This window comes from Podarcis liolepis (assembly GCF_965112155.1).
Source record: "Podarcis liolepis genome assembly, chromosome: Z".
In the NCBI taxonomy this organism is placed as follows: domain Eukaryota; kingdom Metazoa; phylum Chordata; class Lepidosauria; order Squamata; family Lacertidae; genus Podarcis; species Podarcis liolepis.
This window is the reverse complement of record NC_139570.1, coordinates 33961064-33983497: the sequence shown is the minus strand read 5'-3', so window position 1 is coordinate 33983497 and position 22434 is coordinate 33961064. Positions and strand designations below refer to the sequence as shown.

The 22434-nt window shown below is 46.3% G+C and overlaps 1 protein-coding gene across 1 annotated transcript in view; it reads right to left on the bottom strand.

Annotated features, from left to right (window-relative positions):
* SARDH (sarcosine dehydrogenase) overlaps positions 1 to 22434 on the bottom strand; it is a 50196-nt gene that overhangs the window by 1918 nt on the left and 25844 nt on the right. The window contains exons 12-21 of the mRNA XM_083485057.1: positions 19888 to 20029; positions 19237 to 19320; positions 18581 to 18694; positions 17683 to 17821; positions 16239 to 16352; positions 12290 to 12437; positions 7926 to 8019; positions 4953 to 5115; positions 3238 to 3406; positions 1687 to 1822 (exon numbers count right to left, since the gene is read on the bottom strand). Coding sequence (XP_083341183.1) covers positions 1687 to 1822; positions 3238 to 3406; positions 4953 to 5115; positions 7926 to 8019; positions 12290 to 12437; positions 16239 to 16352; positions 17683 to 17821; positions 18581 to 18694; positions 19237 to 19320; positions 19888 to 20029 — 1303 coding nt within the window. The remainder of the gene's footprint in view (positions 1 to 1686; positions 1823 to 3237; positions 3407 to 4952; positions 5116 to 7925; positions 8020 to 12289; positions 12438 to 16238; positions 16353 to 17682; positions 17822 to 18580; positions 18695 to 19236; positions 19321 to 19887; positions 20030 to 22434) is intronic.

The window sequence follows — 22434 nt, the reverse complement described above, 5'->3', positions numbered from 1 at the left end:
TGCATTCTGCAGGGCACATTTGGTGATCAGTCCACTCAGCAGAACATCACCTGTCTGCCACAACAGCAGCAGCAGCACTGTTTCCCAGCATGGGGGCCCCTTCCACTCCTTTAATTGGGGGTTCACAGTGCCTGAACTAAAGGTTTTTTGGAGGTGAGGTACCCTTCTGAACACATCAATTCAAGGATACTGTTATGTGGGTAGCAAGCAATGTGAAAAAACACTGGAGGTGCTTGAAAGGAAAGTTCAGTAAACAAACAGCAAAACACTGCATCAAAATTGCTGTTCTGGAATATAGAAAGCTGCCTTCTATAGTCAGTCCATCTCACTTAGTACTGCCTGCACTGACTGGCAATGGCTCTCCAGGGGTTTCAGATGGGAGTTGCTGGAGATTGAACCTGCACTCTGCTGCTGCAATTCATTTTTCTTTAAAAAAACAAAATTCCAGTCCCATGGTTCTGAAAGCAGAGGCTGAATTAAACAGATACATTGAAAGCTGCCTTTCACTGAGTCAGATATCTGGTCCATCTAGCTCAGTTCTGTCTACACTGACTGGCAGCGACTCTCTAGGGTTTCGGAAAGGGAGTCTTTTCCAGCCCTACCTGGAGATGCTGGGGACTAAATCTTTTGCATTCAAAGCAGATGTTCTCCCAGTGAGATACAGCCCCTGTTCTAAGGCACACAGGCCGACACAGCTTCATCAATAAAAAGTCAACGTATCAAGTAAAAACTCCATAATTGGTCAATGACCCTAAATCCACAGCAGGGAACAGCTGAATGTCACAGTGCACCCAAGGAAACCTTATCATCATCTCATTTCGTGACAGCACAGTGTTCCCATCTCAACCTCTTGCACGTGCACACAAAAGCCCTCATCCCTTGTGGCTTGTCCATCTGGTCCAAAACAAACTGTCAAGAGATTTCAGCTTCACCAACAATTCCTCCCCTCCCCAACACACACACACATATACACCACCCCTCCCTCCCTTCCTTTGATGTCAAGCTCTCCCCCCCCCCCCCACTTTTCGCTTAAGGCTCCTCTGTTGCATTACTAGATGCCAGCAAAAGGGAGAAGGGAATAGGCTAAAGGCATAGGGAGGGCAAAGTCATTAAATTGCTGGAAATCATGTCCACAGTGACAGGCGTATCTCCTTCTTGGATTGGGGAAAAGGTGGGCAGGCAGGCAGGGGCTGCTAAAGAACTTTGGGGCTGTGGACTACTGACCCTCCATAATTATTCATTTTAAAAGTATTTCAGCTAGTTACCCTACAGCTCTCTCAACAGCTCAGTTCAGCTCATGATGAGATTTAAAATAGGAAAGAAACAAGATATGAATAAAACACAAAAACAGCCACAAACCAATTCATCAGAGAGGGCTGCACACCACCCGGTTCTCACCCTGACTTGACCCATGGTCCCAATCTGGGGTTTCATTATTGTGTCAACGCAGGTAATAATTCTAATTAATTAACCAATTAATCAAACAACTACCCCCCCAAAAAAGAAACCTGATGCAGTTTCATTGGCACTAACTCATGGAACCTCCCTGTAATGTTTTGCATAGGTTTTTTAAAGGCAGGATCAGAAAGCCTGCATTTTCAAGTATAATTGGCACTCCTAGCACCAAATAGAGAATTGCCCACTCATCTCAATGCAACTTGGAGATGTGTTGCTTCCAAGACTCACCGGTCCACCATCAGGATCCCGGATGTAGCCATAAGCTATTGTCTTGTTGATAGCATGCCCAAAGTCCGCCCTACGGATGTGCCCAACAGCTTTGCCATTCCTGAAGATGGCCTCCAAACCAAACATTGGCACTTTTCTGGAGAGAGGCAGAGAAAGCCATTAGGTAGAAAAGGCATCAGATATGATGCAAGCTTATGACAGAGGGCAAATCATGTCAGAAACTTGCCTTGCTGCAAATTCAGGAACTGGGGAGAGAAACTAGAGCATCGAATAAACAAACATTTGCAAGTATCCAACACAAGATCCTCTCCCAGCTTTATCATTTCCCAATTTCACAAAGTAATGTGTCAAAAGGTTGAATGCAATTCAGGGGCACGTTTTGAAATCTTTGCTTCGGTATTTCAAGTGCTGCTGGCATCTCCTGTTCCTTTTAGAAGGCTTCGGATATGAGATCTGTCAGCTGTCAGAAACAGTCAGTGCTAAAAAGTGCTGCACACTAGCCATCAAACTTGTTCAGAAATTAAAATACCCATGATGCACCCACTTCTAAATGAAGGTAATTGCTAAACTACATGAAACGTGAACCATCAAAAACATCCAGTCCTTCAACACTAGCAGTGTCACACCCAGTATGTTGCCCAGGAATTCTAAGAAATGCAAAAGTCAGTGCATTTTTTAAATCAGTGATTAAAATTAGAGCAGTTTTGAAAGGTTTGGTCTGCCATCTTCATTCAAAATGGCATCCAATTGAATCCAAATATAGATAAAAACTGGTTCAGGAACCATTGTGCAAAATTTGGTTAAAATCAGGGTAGTTTTGAAAGGTTCCGTCCATCATCTTGATTCAAAATAATGTCCAATTGTACCCAATCACAGATGAAAACCTGGTTCTCAATATTATGAACTATCAAGCAAAACTTGGGGGGGGGGTGTTCTGTGAATAGTTTTTGCTTAAAGTAGATCCATTACAAATCAGTGGAGCTAAGTTAAAAATGTGCATCAGCTTCAATGGGTTTACTCTGAGTAGGACTAACATGGACTAGCCTGTTGCAGATTTGATTCCAATTATAGGATACCTAATAGAAGTAGCAGTTCTAGATTCAGGTAGGTAGCCATGTTGGTCTGACACAACGAAATAAATAAATAAAAATTAAAAAAAATTCTCCAGTAGCACCTTAGAGACCAACTAAGTTTTTTCTGGGTATAAGCTTTCGTGTGCATGCACGCTTCTTCAAGATAGGAAGTAAAGATCTGGAGAAGTTTTGACATTGACATCTGCAGAGGGCAATGGAGGAGGCTGACTTAGATTGATCCATTTCAGTATTGTCAACACTGACTCTTCAAGGTTGCAGGAAGGGACATTCCCAGGCCTGCCTGGAGATGGTGTGGAGTCCACACTTCTGCCTGGAGAGCCATGTGCTCTACTAGCTGAGTGACAGTCCTTGTCCTTTTGCAAATTAGAGAGGCCTGAAGGCCAACTTGAGGGTCTGATCAGAAATGTTGAGCTAGATGCCATCAGATACATGCAACTGCCTACCAGTGGCTACTCACTCATCAGTGGTGAAGCAGACAAGGCGGCGGAATATTCCAGCTGCTTTCTGAGCCTCAATGGCTTCCCTCCCGAGGAAAGGGGTGCCAGTTTTGAGCTTGCATGTGAAAGCCAGGCCAGCTTCTAGGGGAGTATCATCAGGACGGAGGTCTGCATGCCAGTGCCTATAGCCTGAGAAGAAACACAACAGCCACAGACAGACCACATAGAGATGACTCCCTGGCAATGGAAGGTAAACTCCCTCCACCCAGATCAACTCAGAAAGTGCCCAGTTTTTTGACATGCTCCCTCAGATCATCCTTATAGGACAATCAGGTTTCATCCAAATCCATTTTGAGAGACATTGGGCTTCATCCAAGCCTATTCTGAGAGAGACAACTTCCTACCAGCCCACCAAATCCATGTTTCCAGCACCCAACCTACTCAGAGCAAATGCATGTTACAAATGTTACATAACAATTACAACTACTACAACTACTAATATTAAATAGCAACAATAATAAAATATGGGGGGCAGGTAATCGATCATATGATTTGGTGCATGTACATCATTTGAATGGCAATGCCCATCAACTCTGAGGGACCCCAGCCCCCTCAAATATTTTACTGGGGAAGCTGAAGACCCCTCAGCTGCTAGGAGTTGGCTCCTATGATAATAATAGTATTCCCAAGATAGTAAATACAATTTCAGTGATCTAGAACCACCAGAAGCTGCTATTTATCAAGTCAGACTAATCATCTATCTAGCTCAGGAAGGAGCTTTTCCCAGGCAAATGGGGATTGAACTTGGGACATTCTGCATGCACAGCATATGCTCTACCACTGAGCTATGACCCTTCCCCTAAGAGCTATGGCATCTCTGTGATCATAAGTAGCCTGAGAAATGGGGAAATAATCAATCAAGTCTGGGAAACAGGAATGGAATGAGTGCAAAGAAGTCTGTAGCCTCCATTATGACTGTGGGCTTTTGGCATACACACACAGAGAGATTCAGACACAGCTGCCAGTAGAGTTTGAATCAAAGCGGCTGTTGAGAAGGCTTAGCCTGATCCAAAATGGCAACACTCAAATAATGTTCAGAGGGGAAATCTGATTATCCAGTTATTATACAGGTCTGGGTTTCAGTGGCATCTTCAATCCATGACCACAACCAGTCAGGAATTCCAGCAGGATTTCAAGACAAAACTGAAAACATGAAAGCAGAGGTGGAGAAACCTGTGGCCCTTCAGATATTTGAGGACTCCAACCCTACTCAGATCCAGCATGGCCAACTGTCAGAGATGGTGATGGGAGCTGAAGTCCAACAATGTCTAGAGGGCATCATGTTGTCTACCCTTGCTTCAGAGGGAACCTCTGCACCTTCAGATGCAGATGGACTGAGTATGGCCAATGGTCATGGATTATAAGGGCTGCCTAAAATCTAGAGGGTCACAGGTTCCCCCTCCATGGGACCAAGAAGTCCCAGGTTCATCAATCCTTGGGATCTCCTGGAAGGGCTAGGAAAGCATGGGTAGTCAGTATTAGCTGGCCTTTCCCATTCTACTGCCATTTAGATGTTAATGATTTTCCAAATCCCATCAGTCCCAACCAGCAAAGCTAATAGGCAGGGATGATAAGAGGGCATTGAGAGGGCAGTGCAGGATCCCCAATATCTGAGCTAGATAGAAGTCTGTCTCCAGGCCATCACTGCAGATAGAAGCAAGGACTGTCCAAACACCTTTTTCAATGCTGAGAGAGTCGATGGCCCTGTAGCCAGCATTGATGATGCCATGCTTGGCGCCAGCCTTCATAACTGACTGGTAGACCCTCACGCAGTGCTCCTTGGGGACATGAAGCTCCCAGCCCATCTCTCCCACAAACGACAGTCTCATGGCACGGACCTGAGAAGGAAGAACATAGAAACTTAAAGAGGAACTTGGATGCTGGATAAGGTCAGTGGCCCATCTAGCTCAGTACCCTGTTCTCACAATGATATTTCCCATCCTTGCCTTAGTTTTGAAGTGGCCAGGGACACTTGGGAATGGCTTTTCATTTATTCCAAATTTCACCTCACCAGTAGCCTGACCTCTCTGCAGCCTCACTGGGTGCCAGCACATCATTTAAAGCCTGGGGAAGATGTCAGGAAGTTAATTCATCCCACAAGGCAGCCAGGGAGGCTGTGGAGTGCTGGTGATATGGAAGGAAGGAGGGAGGGAGGGAGGGAGGAAGGGAGGGAGGGAGGGAGGGAGGGAGGGAGGGAGGGAGGGAGGGAGGAAGGAAGGAAGGAAGGGAGGGAGGGAGGGAGGGAGGGAGGGAGGAAGGAAGGAAAGACATAAAGACATGCCACCCTTGGCCAGCACCCCATGCCTAATGGGAGAATCTGTCCTGTGTCTCAACGTGGGGTTTTTATTCAGTGTGTCATGCTCTTCACCCCTTTCGCCCATCTACAGTCATATATATATTTTTGTTCTAACTTTGCGACAGTTGGCCTATTGGTGCTAGAGACAGGAGATGGTGTGTCACCAGAGCAACTGAGTTAATACAACGGGACACCTCACAGTTGTTTTTCTCCTTCGCTCCTTGCTCTTCTGGTCCTCTGAATTTCCCCACGGGATGTATTTTAAAATAGCAGATTTATTTCCTATCCTTGAGTCCCATCAAACCCCTGGAAGGGAATGAGGCACTGACAATTACACCAGCACAATGGGGGCCTGTCAGCAGCATGACGAGCCCCCCACTCCCCGACCACCCGGAGGAATGGAGCCGTCAGCCCTGCTGATTTCCAAGCCTTCCTCCGGAGATGATCATTTAACACGACACGTTGCATTAATCTAGATTAGCCAGATGAAATATTCATGGGCTCCTAAGCGGAGGATAGCTGTTCAAATCCGTTTATTAAGGACAGGGAACAAAGCGAGACATGGAAGGAAGTGTCAAGTTATCAGCTTTGATTGGCCATGTGGAGAGTCCCTCGGCTGTCAAAGAATATAAGAAAGGCCTGGCTGCTGGATCAGGCCAATGGCCCATTTCATCCAGAATCCAGTTCTTACAGTGGCCAACCAGATGCCTCTTCTGAAAAGCCCTCAACCAGGACCCCACCATCTGGCATCCAAAGGTAGACTTTCTCTGGGCATAGAGGTCCTACTATCACAATAGATCAATCAGGACAGAGGGTCAGCTGTTCTGCTACAGTGGACAACCAGATACCCCAGTTGGGAACCTGCAACCAGAGCACAAAAGCAACTCTCCCACGTATGTTTCCCAGCAACTGGTATTCAGAGGCAAACAGGTAGAAACATTTATGAGGGACCATGCTCAGTTATCACCAGCTTCAGCCAAAAGGATCTTGGGTCATAAGGGTCTCTAGGAGAGCTCCTGCCAGTCAGATCCAGCAACACTAGTCTATGCAACCTCAAGAACCTGATGGCAGCTTTCTGCATCTATCCTGACAGCAGCCCCCCAAAGCAACATGCTTTCCAATCACTCTTCAGCTCTGTGACATGTGGCAAAATAACTGCAGTTTCTCCTCTCCCAGCCCTGCTTTCTGAGCTTAACCTCTGAAAATTTAAAGAAAGGGTTAATTCTTTTCCAGCCTCCCACCCACCTACAAAAAGCTCTGAATATTCACACCCCTCCTGATTAGATTGTCAACCTTCAGAAATGCTTTGCTGCGCCACTGAGAGTGTGACAGCTCCCAGCCAAGGCTCTATTGTCAGGGGAGCTCAAAATAAACCCACAATCCGTTTTCAGTTTCCCACCCCATGGCTGCTGAGGGAGTTGCTCTTTTGAGCAGAGAATTCTACTCTAGTAGCTTTTCATTTTAGACATGTCTTTTGAGAATTAACCCCCACTCCTCGTTTGTCTTTTTTAAGCCCACCAACTTCAGCATCTCTCTTTGCTAGGCTTTAGCCTGTTCCCCGTCCAATTCCTGGCCATGTTTTAACAACTACAAGGTAGTAAGAAATTCAACAGGGGTAGCTCTGCTTACAGCTCTATTTCCACCCTGATAAAAGAGCAAACAAACAAATCACACCACTTAATTCCTCTGCCAGGGGAAAATTATTTTGCCAGCTATAAGGCAATGGAACAGAGAGATGTGCCTTATACCAAGTTAGATCTGTGGTCCAGCCAGCTCTATATTGTCTGCACTAATTAGCAGTGGCTCTCCAGGGTTTCAGGCAAGAGTGCTCCCAAGTCCCACCAGGAGATGATGGGGTTTGAACCTGCGGTCTTCTACATGCAAGGCAGATCATCTACCAATGAGCTATGATCCTTCCCACTGTATACAGAGGATGAGGATAAGGAAAAGGAAAAGGGAGTCTCTCTCTATTGCATTTTTAAATGACTGCAATCCACACGCTAGGACCTTATGGTGCAGGTCGGGTTATGAAATCATAATAATAATAACAGGAATACAAGAATGGGGACTTTTCAGTGGTGGCTCCCTACTTATGGAATGCTTGGGGAGGTTCATCTGGCATCCAAATATATGCAATGATTGTGCCAAGTAAAAACATTCCAATTTCATCAGACCTTTGCCTTTTTGCACAGGTGGGATGTTTTAATGTAGTTTTTTAAAAAGAATTATCTTTTAATTTATTTGTTTTTCATGTAAACGTATGCATGTTTTTTGTTTTTGTTTTTGCATAAAATATCGTAAGTTGCTTTGAGCTGCCGTGGCAAAAAAGCAAATCCACACTGAGATCCCTACCGTGCAGCCTGCAGCTTTCACCAGTTTGTGAGTGGAGAAAGGGAAGGCTTCATTGCTGAGGTCCGTCTCCAGGACTTCCTGCAAGACAGCGCGGCTGTGAGGAAGGAGAGGAACCCTGGTGAGGAGAAGATCTTGACCAACTGCCAGGAATGACACACACACACCCTTCCAACATTCCCCACAATCCCTGCCATGAGGGCCAGCCCATGACATGTTGCTGCCTGAGGCAAATGACAAGCTGACACCTCCTCACATTCCACACCCCAAATGCAAAGCAGCTACCAAGGGCCTTCAAATTTCTTCCACTTTGGCCAATGATCCATCTCACTGTCTGCTGGGAAGGTGCCTTCCAAGTACTCTTTTTGGTGCCTGCTGAAAACATTCTTGCTTAGACAAGCCTACCTAGATGTTTAGAATGTGGATGTGTGTTTTAATATATTTTTTAGTTTGTTCCTGATTTTCATTTTTTAATGTTGCTTTAAATGGTTTTACTAATAATTTTATTGTTTCATTTTCTTTTTAAAGTTTGGGGGGGCATCTCTTTTACAGTTGGGTGGTGTGTAAATGTCATTAAATAAAATGAGTAAGCAAATGTTAAAATGACATGGGCCAACTCCAGCAAAATCCATAGAATGTTACATACATACATCAGTCACGTATAAGAAGGAAAACTGAGCGGGGGCAATGTCAAATAACTGGATCATTGAATGCCTTGCCAAGGCTTCAATTCTATATGACGTAGCCTATCCATAAGTAAGCATGAGAAGCTGGAGGTCTGACACTGACATCACTTCTATTTGCATAGCTGATACAGGGAGCCATCCCTTGCCAGTATGATTATTTTTAGTTTGGCCTCTGACACTTTTGCTTTATGTTAGATGTTAGGAAACAGCCAGATCCCATAAGAGCCCACTGGATCAAGCTGATGTCCCATCTAGTCTGTTCCCACACTGAGCAAAGAGATGCCCCAATGAGAAACTAGCAAGCAAGACCTGAACACAACAACTTCCCCTCCTGCAGTTTCCAGTAACTGGTAGGCAGAAGAATCACTGCTCTGACCATCAAGGTAGAACATAGCCATTGTGGCTAGTAGCCATTGATAGCCCTATAGCCCTCTCCTCTTCCATGAACTTGTCCAATCCTCTTTTTAAAGTCATCTAGGTTGGTGGCCATCTCTTCCTCCTGTGGAAGTGAGCTCCGTAGTTCAACAACATGCTGTGTGAAGAAGGACTTTCTTTCTCCCAAACTTCCCCTTGCCATCCCATCAGACATTAGGCTTTAAGGTCTTCCCAATAGAGGGCAATCTCCAAGCTGGCAGCAGTAAAGAGCATAGCTAACTAGCCCCAACTCATTCCTGTTTTAAATGGAATTCTCCAACACCACTTCTCAGAATGTGGCTTCGGAGCATGGGAAGGGATTCTTAGAATCATAGAATTGTAGAGTTGGAAGGGACCCCGAGGTAGGAATCTACAAGGCACGAATCTCAACTAAAGCATCCATGACAGATGGCCATCCAACCTCTGCTTGAAACCTCCAAGATAGAGTCCACCACTTTCCACTGTTGAACAGCAATTACTGTCAGAACTTTCTTCCTGATGTTTAGCTGATGTTTCTTGTAACTTGAAGCCATTGGTTCAGGTCCTGCCCTCCAGAGCAGGAGAAAACAAGCTTGCTCCATCTTCCATGTGACAGCCCTTGAAATATTTGAAGGTGGCTATCATAACTCCTCTCAGTTTCCTCTTTTCCAGGCTAAACATACCCAGCTCCCTCAACTGTTCCTCATAAGGCATGGTTTCCAGACTTTCCCGCTAACGTTGAAAATCTCAGTTCTTCCAGAATATGTGGTAATGAGTGCTCACTTTCTTTAAACATGCCAGGGAAGCTTTTGAGGATCTTCCTGTCCCACCCTGAATAAGCTGACACAGAAAAATGACAGGAGCCAGAGATTATCTTTAGTGGACCAGGATATTTTGGGGCCCACTGAGCATAGGGTCCCTTGGCACATCACAGACGCCAGCGCACCAAGGCTGACAAGCAATTGCTGTCCCCTGAGGATCTGCTCTGGGCTGAGGAAACAGGATGCCATTAACACAGCCATGGGCAGCATTACGAAAATGAAGGGCGTGAATGCAAGGATAATGAGTGGAAATCCTCTTAGACTCCAGTTGCAAAGCTTTGCCTGCCCTCAGAAATGTGCCATCAAAGAGACAGCTGGCAAGAAAGGGCCCTCAGAAAGCTAATCAGGAGGAAAAGGAAAGCTCCAGAGAGACATGATACGTGCTCCACAGGGAATCTCTTGGCCGATTTTGGGGGAATGTCAGCCTTGCATTGAGAAGGTCCCAAGGTTCGATCCCCAGTGGAATCTCCAGGTAGGGCTGTGACAGGCCTATGTCTGGAATCCTGGAGGGCTGCTGTCAGTCAGCATAGATAATACTGAGCTGGATAGACGATTGGTCTGACTTGAGATAAGGCAGCTTCCAAGAGTTCTCTTGAAAGAGGGATCAAGCTGTTAAACCACACTGGGAACAGTAGCTCTCTGAGAGGAACAGAGGTCTCCTTGCAACTCTCGGCACCCTAAAAAAAAACACAGTTCCCAGGTGGTGGGAGAGCCAGTGTGGTGTAGTGGTTAAGAGCAATAGACTCGTAATCTGGGGAACTGGGTTCACTTCCCTGCTCCTCCACATGCAGCTGCTGAGTGACCTTGGGCCAGTCACACTTCTCTGAAGTCTCTCAGCCCCACTCACCTCACAGAGTGTTTGTTGTGGGGGAGGAAGGGAAGGAGAATGTTGGCCGCTTTGAGACTCCTTAGGGTAGTGATAAAGCGGGATATCAAAGCCAAACTACTATTCTTCTTCTTCAGAAGTCATGTTTGCTTAAAGTAGTACGATACTGCTTTGAACATATAGTGCAGACAGGATCTCAGGATGTAAAATTAAGCAGCTGACAAGATAATCAATATGCTCCTGAGGAATACTGAGGACCAAAGGAAGGTGTGTGGGTGTGTGAGTGGGTGTGGGTGTAAATGCATGTGCAAGAGAAGGGAGCAAAGGAAAGGGAGGAGGCCACCACCCCACTTTTCCCAAATAGCATTTGTGAAGCCACCACAATTCTGTAGTTTTAAGAAGAAGAGTTTGGATTTGATATCCCGCCTTTCACTCCCTTTAAGGAGTCTCAAAGTGGCTAACATTCTCCTTTCCCTTCCTCCCCCACAACAAACACTCTGTGAGGTGAGTGGGGCTGAGAGACTTCACAGAAGTGTGACTGGCCCAAGGTCACCCAGCAGCTGCATGTGGAGGAGCGGAGACACGAACCCGGTTCCCCAGATTACGTGACTACCGCTCTTAACCACTACACCACACTGGCTCTCTTTAAGAGCATAAAATATGCCCTGCTGGATCAGACCAAAAGCCCATCTATTCTAGCATCCTGTTTTCTCAACGTCTAGCCAGATGTCCATTATGGGAAACTCTTGCAAGCAGGATTTGAGCACAACAGAAACTCTCCCCACTTGAAAATCCCAATGGAAGAAGAACATAAGAAGAGCCTGGGTGCTGGATCCAGCCAAAGGATGCCCATCTCATCCCATCTTCTCAATAGGAAGTCCACAAGCAGGAGCTGATATGGGTACTTTCCGTCTAAGACCATCCCCAAACTAGAAATTTACAAAGCCCTCTTGATCAATTTCTCAAACTCACTGAAATCCATTTAACTGCTGCCAAAAAAAAAATCAGTGGGTATTTCACCTGGGCAGGTACATTAAAATTGAGGATGAGGGGGTGTTGGCTCTTGAGATTTTTTTAGAGCCTCCAAATCCAGAGCCCCATGGAACAGAGGAAACAGTCTTATACCTAATTTACAGGTAGGTGTTGGTCTGCTGTAATTGAAACAAAATTAAAAAATTCCTTCCAGTAGCACCTTAGAGTCCAACTAAGATATTTATTGATATGAGCTTTCGTGCACATGCATACTTCTTCAGATACCAATTTATAACATTAAAAATGCATTATAAAAATGTGACACCAGAGGGTGCTGTAGAGCAGAATCCAAAGTCAATGGCAGATTGCCTTGGGAGCGTTTTCTCCCCTATAGCATTTCTCCCCCCCCCCCCATAGTGTTTTTTTATATCTGTATAGATCCAGCCCTAGTCAGGCTACTGAGTTACATCTAGCTCAATATCATCTACTCAATATTGACTGACGGCAGCTCTCCAGGAATTCAGAAAGAAGTCTCTCCCAGACCCACCTGGACATGCCACTGGGGAATGAACCACCTAGTCTATACAATAAATATCCTAATTTATTCAGTCATGGGTTAAAAAGAACAACCAGACTACCCTGGGTCCATTTCCCACCTGTGACTCTCACCTGTATGGTCCCTGGATGCTGATCATTCCAAGCTGTTCTGACTGGTCAATCAACTGGCACTGGAACTTCTTGTCCTGCAGGACTGTCATGATATGGGACCAGTTGTGCTGTGCTACTGCTCCCCCAATTGCAAGGTAGTAGCCATCCCCTAGGAAGGAGGACAGGTAATATTAAATAGGCATCTTGCTGCTTATCTACTAGAGTCTGGTTCAAGGTCCTTGTATTAATTAACAAAGCCCTGAACAGCTTAGGTCCAAGGAACCTCAGGGATCCCCTGAGTCCTTCTATTCCAGCTCCATCACTGAAATCATCTGCAAGAGTGCCATTTGTCATACCCCTGAGTTGGTGAAGCCTGTTTGACAAGAACAAGAAACTGAACCTTGATTGTCTTTCCTGTGAAATGCTCTGCCAATGAAGATTGAGCAGGTGCCCTCTGTGCCAACGTTTAAATGCCTGCTGAAAACTTTCCTATTCCACCAGACCCATGCAAGCAATTAAGAGTGCATCCTTCCACAATAGCCAACTGATGCTTGCTTTTAACTGTTTATGGTTTTATTGCTGTTAACAACTTTAATATTTTTAAAAATGATATAGCAATATACAAATTTATAAATAATGCGTTCAGCAGCATCTGGATTCCGATTTGTGGGGCAAGGTCTCCATCTGTCAGAAAGAGAATACGGACTTACCTGAATCCAGAGAGGGGTTTCCATCTTGGATGTGAGTCCTGGAAGACCTGCTCCCAGCCTTGCAGGCTTTTCCCCACCTAGCCTGGGAAGGTGGGTCTCCAAATAACTCCAGCTACAAAAGCTGAGGCTGCTGAATAGATCTTTTGGGTTGGAGCAGTGTTTAGGTTTGGGGGGCAGGGGGCTGTTCTTATTTATATTATTTTTTTAGTATCTTTATATTTAGATCTCACTATGATTTAGGTGGAAATTGTTCAACCTGGTGTACTTTTAGATGTGTTTTATTGCTTATTTTGTGTCACATTCATTGCTCTACCCACTCTTGCCTCTCATCCCACCCACCACAGGTATGTGGCCCCAGAAGCATGGAGGGTGAGCATGTTGTCATCTTGGATGCTTTCTCAGTGGGCTTCCTGAAAGCAGCCATCTCTCTGGCACTGGGACCAGGATGCTGAATTTGCCATGCCTCAAGAGCAGGCAGCTGGTGCCCAGTGGAGCTGGTGGGGTGGAATGCAGGGAGCCCAGCAGGGAGCCTTAACCAATGGCAGGGAAAGCCAGCTTAATCCTAGAAGAATCTAGTCCAGCATCCTATTGTCTCCATGGCCAACCAGGTGGCCTTAAAGTAGGACCCAAGCACAAGAGCACTCTCCCCTACCCACTGGTATTCAGCAGGATTGCTGCCTCCAACAATGGAAGCAGAACCTAAGAGCCAAAGGTCAACCAAAAGCCTATCTTGCCCAGCATCCTGTTTTTACAGTGGCCAACCAGATGTGTCATTGCAAAGCCCATAAGCAGGATTCCCAGCAATTCAGAGGCATACTGCCTCAGACAGCATAGGGAGGACATAGACATAGTGGCTAGTGTCCATCAATAGCCCTCCATGTAAGTTGGTGGCCATCATTGTCTCCTGCAGGAGGGAGTTCCACCGTTTAACTATGCACTACATGACAAAGTCATTTTTTATTTGTCCTGAACCTTCCAACATTCAGCTTCATTGGATGTCCACAATTTCTGGTGTTCCGAAAGAGAGAGAAACATTTATCTACCTGCTTTCTCAATGACATGTATTATTTTATTTCCACCAGGTAGCATTTTCTTTCTTTTGTCCCTACCCTTCTCCCAGGGCAGCACAGGAGGATGTGCACACACCAGACAGGTAAAGCACATTTCCCCCAAAAGAATAACGAGAACTGTAGTTTAAGTTCTGCTCGGCAGGGGGTTGGACTCGATGGCCCTTGTGGTCTCTTCCAACTCTATGATTCTATGATTCTAAGTGTGCTGTGAGTTATAGCTCTGTTGGGTAAACTACTGTTGCCATGTGGGGAGGACTGGGGCTTTGAATGTTCTGTAAATGTATGATGCGTGTGCAGTCTGAGACTAAGAGGGAGAAAGAAGACGAACACCAGGTCCACCCTCAAGACGGAGGCCAGGAAGGTGGGAGTGGCTGAGAGCAGGCTGAGCCCTGTTAGCCCCAGTGAGTCAGCCTCCACCAGGCTTCATCTAGCTGAGCTCCTTTTTACATCTGGACTCTCCTTCCTTGAACGTTTTGCAGCAGCAATTGGATGGCCATCTGTCAGGGATTCTTTAGCTGTGATTCCTGCATTGCAGTAGGGGTTTGGTCTAGATGACTCTTCGAGCCCCTTCCAACTCTCCAATTCTGTGATGTAAGGTCAAGTAACGCACGCTCCCTCCAGCTACCCATTTTAGCTTGCCAGTAATTGTGCAAATCCACTCACCGGCTGATTTATTTTTAATTTGTCCTTAATTATTCCAAATAAGGGCTGTAGGAGCGGTCACGGGTGCACCTACCCGCCAGCCCAGAGACAGTAGATGCAGCAAGGGTTGACAGAAACTCAATAAGCACCTTTCAGTTTGCAAAAAGGCCTCAAAGAAGGAGTGTTTAATTAGGTTATGCTGGCTGCTGGATGGAGACTGGGGGTGGGGTGGGGGGAGACATGGCCAGCCTGGTGTCTAGTCATAGGTAATGAAATCACCATTCACACCAGCCACCTGCCATCCAAAAAAATTAAGGAGGCTGTCATGTCAAGGTCCAGGACAGAAAAAGACGTGACTGGCATTCTCATTCCTGCTGTGCTGAGAATGACTTCATTTGGGTCTGGTGTGAGGGAGAGCAGTCCTGCAAGGTACGTGAGGAGGAAAGAAGTAAGGGAGGAGGGTGACTCCATCAAGCCCCCTCCTGTGAGGATTTCCAAGTGTCATCAAGACTCAGACTGTGGGGCTGGAGCTGCCCATTCCCTCCTGGCCTAGCTGTTGGCACCAGTTCTATGCTCCTGGATCTGATCTGGTGGAGGGGGGGGGAGGATAGTGTGCTTCAGTGGGTGGAAGACTGCTCTTTATCAATGGCAAGACAGCCAGAACCACCACTGACATCAGCTGCAGCTTTTAAGAATAGTAACCTTAAAAACCTGGCCGGGTGCTTGCTTTCCCCTCTTCCCTCCTGCTCCTTTTTCCTCATGTGCCATGTCTCTTTATAGCTTGTGAGCCCAAGAGGTCAGGGAACCATCTTAAAACTGATTTCTGCAAGTCCTCCTGAAAACCCATTTTTGGCTAGACGGCTCTTGCACTAAGCACTAGAATTCTTACCCACAAGAAGCAGTGATGGCAATCAACTTGGATGGCTTTGGAAAAAAGAGGACTAGATTAATTCATAAAGGAAAGGGCTTTCAATGGCTACTAGCCATGAAGACTGTGTTTCCCCTCAGCTGTCAGAAGAGAGATTCAACAGACAGGCTCTTATGTCCCCTGGATTGCTGGGACCTGCCCACCTCCAGACCCTACTAAATGTTTCAAGAGTTGCCCCCCCAGCTCCTGTCCACACCAAGACTTCTGAAATATACTTGGAGTCGTGCTCTTTATTCAGCTCATAGTAGTAATAAATGAAACTTTCCCCAAAATGTCTGGCTATATATACATTATTTACACAATGGGCCCCACGTGATTGGCTAATTCCAGGCTGCTCCTGTAGGCCAATCAGGTTGTGGATTCACTTCCTCCAGAAGCCTGATTGGCTGCTCCTGCAGGCCAATCAGGTCACTGATTCACTTCCACCTGGAGCTGGATTGGGTGGCTCCTGCGGACCAAACAGACTGCTGCATTCTGGATCCTATTGTTCTAGGATTCAGCTCAGTACATAACAACTTCCAATCTAACTGCAGCTCTACTCAAACAGAGAGCTAAGAAAAACCAACATCTAATCGGTTTTAAATGATCAAGGATCAGTGTTGTTGCCATTGCCGTTTTACCTTCAAAGGCAGGTGCCAGCGCAGAGTCCTGTGTGCCGGGATCTATTGCACTAACGGTCAGATCGCTTTCGACTCCCCCACGCATATTCAGCATGCAGGTATAAACTGTTGCTCCTGAAACAGAAGCCCCAGATCTTTTTTTATCCCAGGATCATTCCATAAAAGCAGCATTTGGAAGCAGGAATGTATGCATATGCAAAGTCATTTAAAACACAGAAGGAATCCAAAGAGAGAAGCCCTGATAACACTTTACTGGGAAAAGCAAATGAAAACAGGGTATTAATGTGAAAAGAAAGGAATGGAGAGGTTGGCCTTGTACACAGCATATATTTAGACATTCAATCAAATACACAGAGGGGGAAAAACTCCCTCAGAACTACAAAGCCAGTCAGAGCATGTGCTAACTCAATAATGGTCATGCCACCCTTCCTGGTTGCTAAGCAACACTTCCACTTGTACCCCTCTTGGCTAGCTAACTAACAAAATTAACCCTTAGGCTACAAAGTGAAGGATCCTTGCCTTTGCTCTTCCATTAGGGGAGAGGAGGTGTAGGGTAAACAATTCCATTAGGATTTATCTGAATTGTTCAATAACTAAACAGTCTCCTTTTAGCTGAGGTAACAATTAGCTGAAACAAGACAGAAATGGATTTGAATGATGAGAAAGGAAATTCCAACCAACATTAGGAAATGCTTTGTGACAGTAACAGCTGTTCAATAATAGAACAAACTCCCTTGGAAGGTGGGGGACTCACCTTCATTGGAGGTGTTTAAAGAGAAGCTGTTGGGCATTCTTTAACTGTGATTTATGTAATGCAGGGAGTTGGGCTAGATGCCCACCTTTACAATTCTATGATTCTGGGATTTTAAAAATGAAAGGCAGATGTAATATGAGTAAAAAATTAGGAAAAGTTTGTATGCATCTCCTTTAAACACACACACACACACACACACACACACACACCACACACATTTCTTTCCTGGTGGCGTTGATTTCCAATAAGACTGTGCGCCGAATTCAGTCAAAGCCTGAATCCTGAACTGAATAGATTTTGATCTCCTGTAGTTAGTTGCTAAGAGGCATACTTCCTCTGAGAGAGGAAGCCATCCCAGCCACTGCAATTGCGACTGGTAGGCTTGTGCTCCCGTGAATCCGTATAATCCCCTCTTAAAGCCATCACAAGCAGAGCCAAATCAACACAGGCTGCAGCTCTCAAAGAGATGCCTGCATCCTTTGGGGTATTCAAACCTCCTCCCGGGCACAGAGCCCTTTGTTTGAAAGCAACCTCCCCAAGCTTGATTGGCAGAAGCCTTGGCTGAACGTTATCATTAACTGGGAGGGGATTATGTGCCTGATGCAAGAGAAGGCATTGATGACATTGGCAGCGCCAGCAGAACACCGCTGGAAATAAGCGGGTGGGATGGTGGGGAGGGGGGGTGGGTACCTGGAGGCTTGGAAACGTCAGCCGTAAACAGCCAGTCAGCTGCCCTCTTGGCCTCTGGGCCGACGAGGTAGAATTTCCCAAAGTAAGACATGTCGAACACCGCCAGGGCATTTCGGCAGGTTAAGCATTCGTTCCTGATCTAAAACCGGGGAGGAAAAGAAAACAGAGCCATGGTGTGATGGGGGCACATGGCAGGCAGGCTTGGTCACATTGAAAGGGAGAATCAAGGGGCATGTAAGAAGTCGCTCAAGGTGACAAGAGAGCACGGAAGAAAAGAAAAGGGACCTGTGAGTCATGCTTTTTATATCTTAAAAAGAAAAACAACAGATATTTCTTGGATTTTTTTCTTCTTCAAAAGTCACACCCACCACGACAATGGCTCTTTTCCAGTGCTTGGCATCCCATAACTCATGTCTGCGTGCAGTGACATCTCATCAGACTACCTATTAGACATCTTTCTTCCCAAAGAACTCAGACCTGAATCACTTCTGATTTTATGTTTCAACAGCTAAAGGTTCCCTTCCACCCCCACCCCCAAGATGCTGTGCTGGGTGTATAGAACACAGGAAGCTGTTATACAAAGAGCCAGCTGTGAAACCCCCTCCCATAAAGGATGCTGCTGTAGCAACGAAGTTTTTAAAAGCCTCAATTGGCACCAATGGAGGATTTTTAAAAGCTCCAGTTGGCTCCAGTGGAGGCTTTTGAAAAGCCTGATTGTGGTGCAGTCCTGAGGGATGCCAGCAAGCCTCAGTTCCTCTGCTGGAATATCCCAGGTTCAAATCACTGCATCTCCAGGTGGAGATGGGAATGCCCCTTACCTGAAGACTCCCCCCCCCCCATTAGAAGCCCCTCTTGGCAACAGGACCACTGCATCCTCCTCCAAGGGCATTCTACTCACAACATTGTGGTGAGATGGGAAATCAAATGTGTATTCATCCGACAGCAAGCGGTTGTATTCATAGTCTTCATGTGGGGTTTGGTCATAAGCGCCATAATAATCATATTCCAAAACCTGCAATAATCATAATCATAATCATAATCATTTATTTGTACCCCGCCCAGCTGGCTGGGCTTCCCCAGCCACTCTGGGCAGCTTCCAACAGAAATTAAAAATAAGGTACATTTAAACATCAGTCATTAAAAACTTCCCTAAACAGGGCTGCCTTCAGAAGCCAAAATTAGCCAAACCCATCCCTCTGGGAATTCTGCCCCTGGTGGGGTGGATGCCAAGGACTGGGGTTTTCCAATCCTTGGAACGCCCAAAAGGGCCAAGATTGGGGGAAAACACACACCCATACATTTAAAGTCAGAGGGAGGTCTAGGACAAGACTGGGGTGAGGAGGACATTATGTGGATCATCCTTCCCACATTAATGGGGAGACAGGCTGGTGCAATTCTGCAAGCTCCTGGGGCAAAGAGCACCACAGGAAAACAGGCAAAAGAGCCTTTAAAGTACCTCATAATGGTAGTGCTAGAGGAACAAAGGTCACATGTGGAGACATGATGTTCCACGATGCTCCTCCTTGGTATCACACCCCTAAATTTTGTACTTACTGGTGCCTGACTCTTTGGATGGAACCAGCCTGGCCTCTCCCAACCATGTCTCTCTTGAAATACACAACCTTGTTGCAGAAGTTCCTGCGAGGGTCACAAAAATTTGAGTGTGGAGGGAGGAGATGGAAGGAAGAAGAGTAAAAAAAACCTGAACCCCAACATTCCATTGAGCCATGAAATTAGCCTGTGATCACTCTCATGCTATTGCCTCCTCTTTGCTGTTCCTGGAGCTAATGTTGTTCTAGGCTCCATGCCCCCATAGAGTTAGGGTCTACCTGGGGCCCCTCACCACAAATAATTTCCCCATACAAAGCCTGCTTGGGGCTTTGTTCCCTGCCAAACTGACAACACCCACTTCCCTCGCAGTTGCTGGATGGCTTTTCTCCTCCTTTTCTCCTCTAAAAACAACTTGCGCCACATCCCTTCTGGCCGTGAGGGTACACAATGGTGGGTCGCTTGCTCAAATAAGGTATCAGCTTTGGACCATCCATGAGGTTTCTAGATCAAACTTTAGAGTTGTGCAAACACAATCCATTTCAGGACATGCCTGTTTCAGAAGTCTTCCAGCAAAAGCTACCCACAGCCCTGGATGCCTCTGTGCCTAACGCCCCATGTCCACCCAGAATTTCTTCCATGAGCTTTGGGTCTGACCTCATAGAGGGGGTCCTTCCTCATATTGCGCCCAGCCAGAGGTTCATCATATGGGAATACGACAGAGTAATTTTTTGCATATGATTCATGGCTCCTTTCCCGGATCCAGCGGTTGTTGTTTGTAAGGGAGTGGTGAAACCTCCTATAGAGAGGTGAACATTTCAGAGACAGACAGAGGCAGACCCAAGTGTTATCTTCAGATGAGGACCAAATGGTGAAATAAAGACATGAGTGTGCTGTCACCACCCTCATTTTCCCCCAATATCAATTATATTCGGTGGATTGGTCCAATCTGGACATGGGATGAATAAGCAAACACCAGCAATTTCTGCTCCCAGAAACCCTACTGCGAATGCTCCCAGCACATTTTTAAATGCTAAATTTGGGGGGGTTTCAAACTGGGGTTTTTTTCAGGAAAATGGGGACAGAGGGGGGCAAATATAGCACACCCATCTCTCGTCTCTGTCTAACCTGTTTACTTCTCCATTTGGTTAATACCTGAAGAATTTTATTAGTGGTGTGTACATTCAAAATGGAGGAATTTGTTATTTTTTTGTTGTTGCTTTTATGGCCCACCTTCTTTGCTCCAAGGAGCTCAAGGTAGCATGCATAGTACTCTCCCCCACCCCCATTTTATCCTCACAAGAACCCTGTGAAGTACGTTAGGCTGACAGTGAGTGACTGGCCCATGGTCATGCCCAATGATCTTCATGGCTGAGTGGGGATTTGAATCTTGGTCTTTCCCAAATCCTAGTCTGGCACTCTGAACGCTACAGCATGTTGCAGCATCCATGGCAAATTAGAGGCATGAGTTGGCGGTCCTCCTGATTTCGTTCAGAACCCAGAAAGATCTCCATCCACAACGGTGTTGGACTACCAGGAAGGCAGATGGAGGTGGTGGTGGTGTGGAGGGGATTGGTTTCAGTGTTCTGGTTGAAAGGTTCCAAGCATAAGGGGCAGCACAGAAGAGGGAGCAAATCTAGATATCAGCAAACCATTAGTTGTACAATCAGGGCCATCCCTATCATTAGGCAGGGTGAGGGAAAGTGCCTCTGGTAGCCAATGGAGGCAGCCAATAAGATTAAGCTAGTAATAAGAGCATAGGAAGCTGCCTTACATGGAGTCAGACCACTGGGTGCATCTAGTTCAATACTGTCTAGGCTGACTGACAGTGACTCTCCAGACTTCCAGGCATTGAGTTTTCCCCCAGACCAACTCAGAGAAGCCATTGGTTAGGGATTGAAGCTGGGGCCTTCTGCATGCAGAGCAGGCTCACTAATCACTGAGCTACGGCCCTTCCCCAGCCTTGCCTTGCATCTGGGTCCCCAAGGAGTGCTATCCAGTCTTTTGCCTCAGGCACCAATACATACTTTTAATTTATAACCTCTGCAGAATTTGCAGGGTTCCGCAATTAACAAGGCCATAAGTTCAGGAGCAGGATTCTGAGCTCCCCTTGAGGAGGCTAATGATGACAGGCATGCTGATCCTCACACCACATTTGGTGCTAAGATGCTCTTCCATTGCAGAATCCAAGAGCAGACTGCAACAAAGGAGGCTGTTGGCAGGTTTTGACACAGAGGTGCTTCTGTGTCTGCTGTTTGAGAACATGCCATTTCCTTTGCTTCGGAACAGCACACCATTAAAATAAATTATGTTTTGAGTTACGCTGACACCATTCTCTTCCTCTGGAGGTAGGAGGGTACGAGGCACTTGCTTGCTTGAAGGCAGAGACAGACATTACAGGCTGCAGCATCATGGTAGAGTCAGGTCTTCCAGTTTCCAGCTCTTGAACTCAATGCCTGCCTAGCTACCAGCTTCACATATACATTGTTCCAATGCTGCCCTCCGCACCACTTAGTCATAGTTCAGTGGAAGAGCAGCTGCTTTGCATGCAGAAGGTCCCAGGTTCAATCCTTGATAGCATCTCCAGGTAGGGCTAAGAAAGACTTCTTGTCCAGGGGCTTCTTCCGGTCTGATCACAAAGTGGAAGCAAGTGGGCTTTTCCTCGGGAGAGGGAGGCCAGCTCCTAGAAGATAAAAGGGGGTGCTAAAAGGGCGCCTTAGCCCCCCAAAACCCCACTGAAAGGATATTCAGGGGGTAAGGATCCCAGCGCTGCGGAGTAGCGATTCCCCTGGCCGCCAGGTATCTTCTTTAAAGAGGAGATGAGAGTGGTGGGGTAGAAGGGCTTCCAGCGGGACGCCATTGCCAGCCTCTAGGAGCGCAGCCCCGAGCCTGCCCACTGGAGTGATCGGCTTTCCAAATTAAAAGAAATCATTTGGGAAGTTTCGAAAGGATTAAAATTTGCTGATTTGGACCCAATTCGGTGCAGACAAAGGGTAAAAAGGAGGTCAACTTTGTCTGAATTCCGAAGCGCACACAAGGACTATTATCAGTGTGGAGTATAACCGTGAGTAAAAAACAAGCGGAGACTGCTTGGCAATCGGAACTACCTTGCTGTTTTATTTTTATTTTTTTGGCTTTTGATATTTTTTAAGGGACTTACATAAGGAACTGGTGGGGTGAAGAAGATCGAGGGGGTAGAGGGAA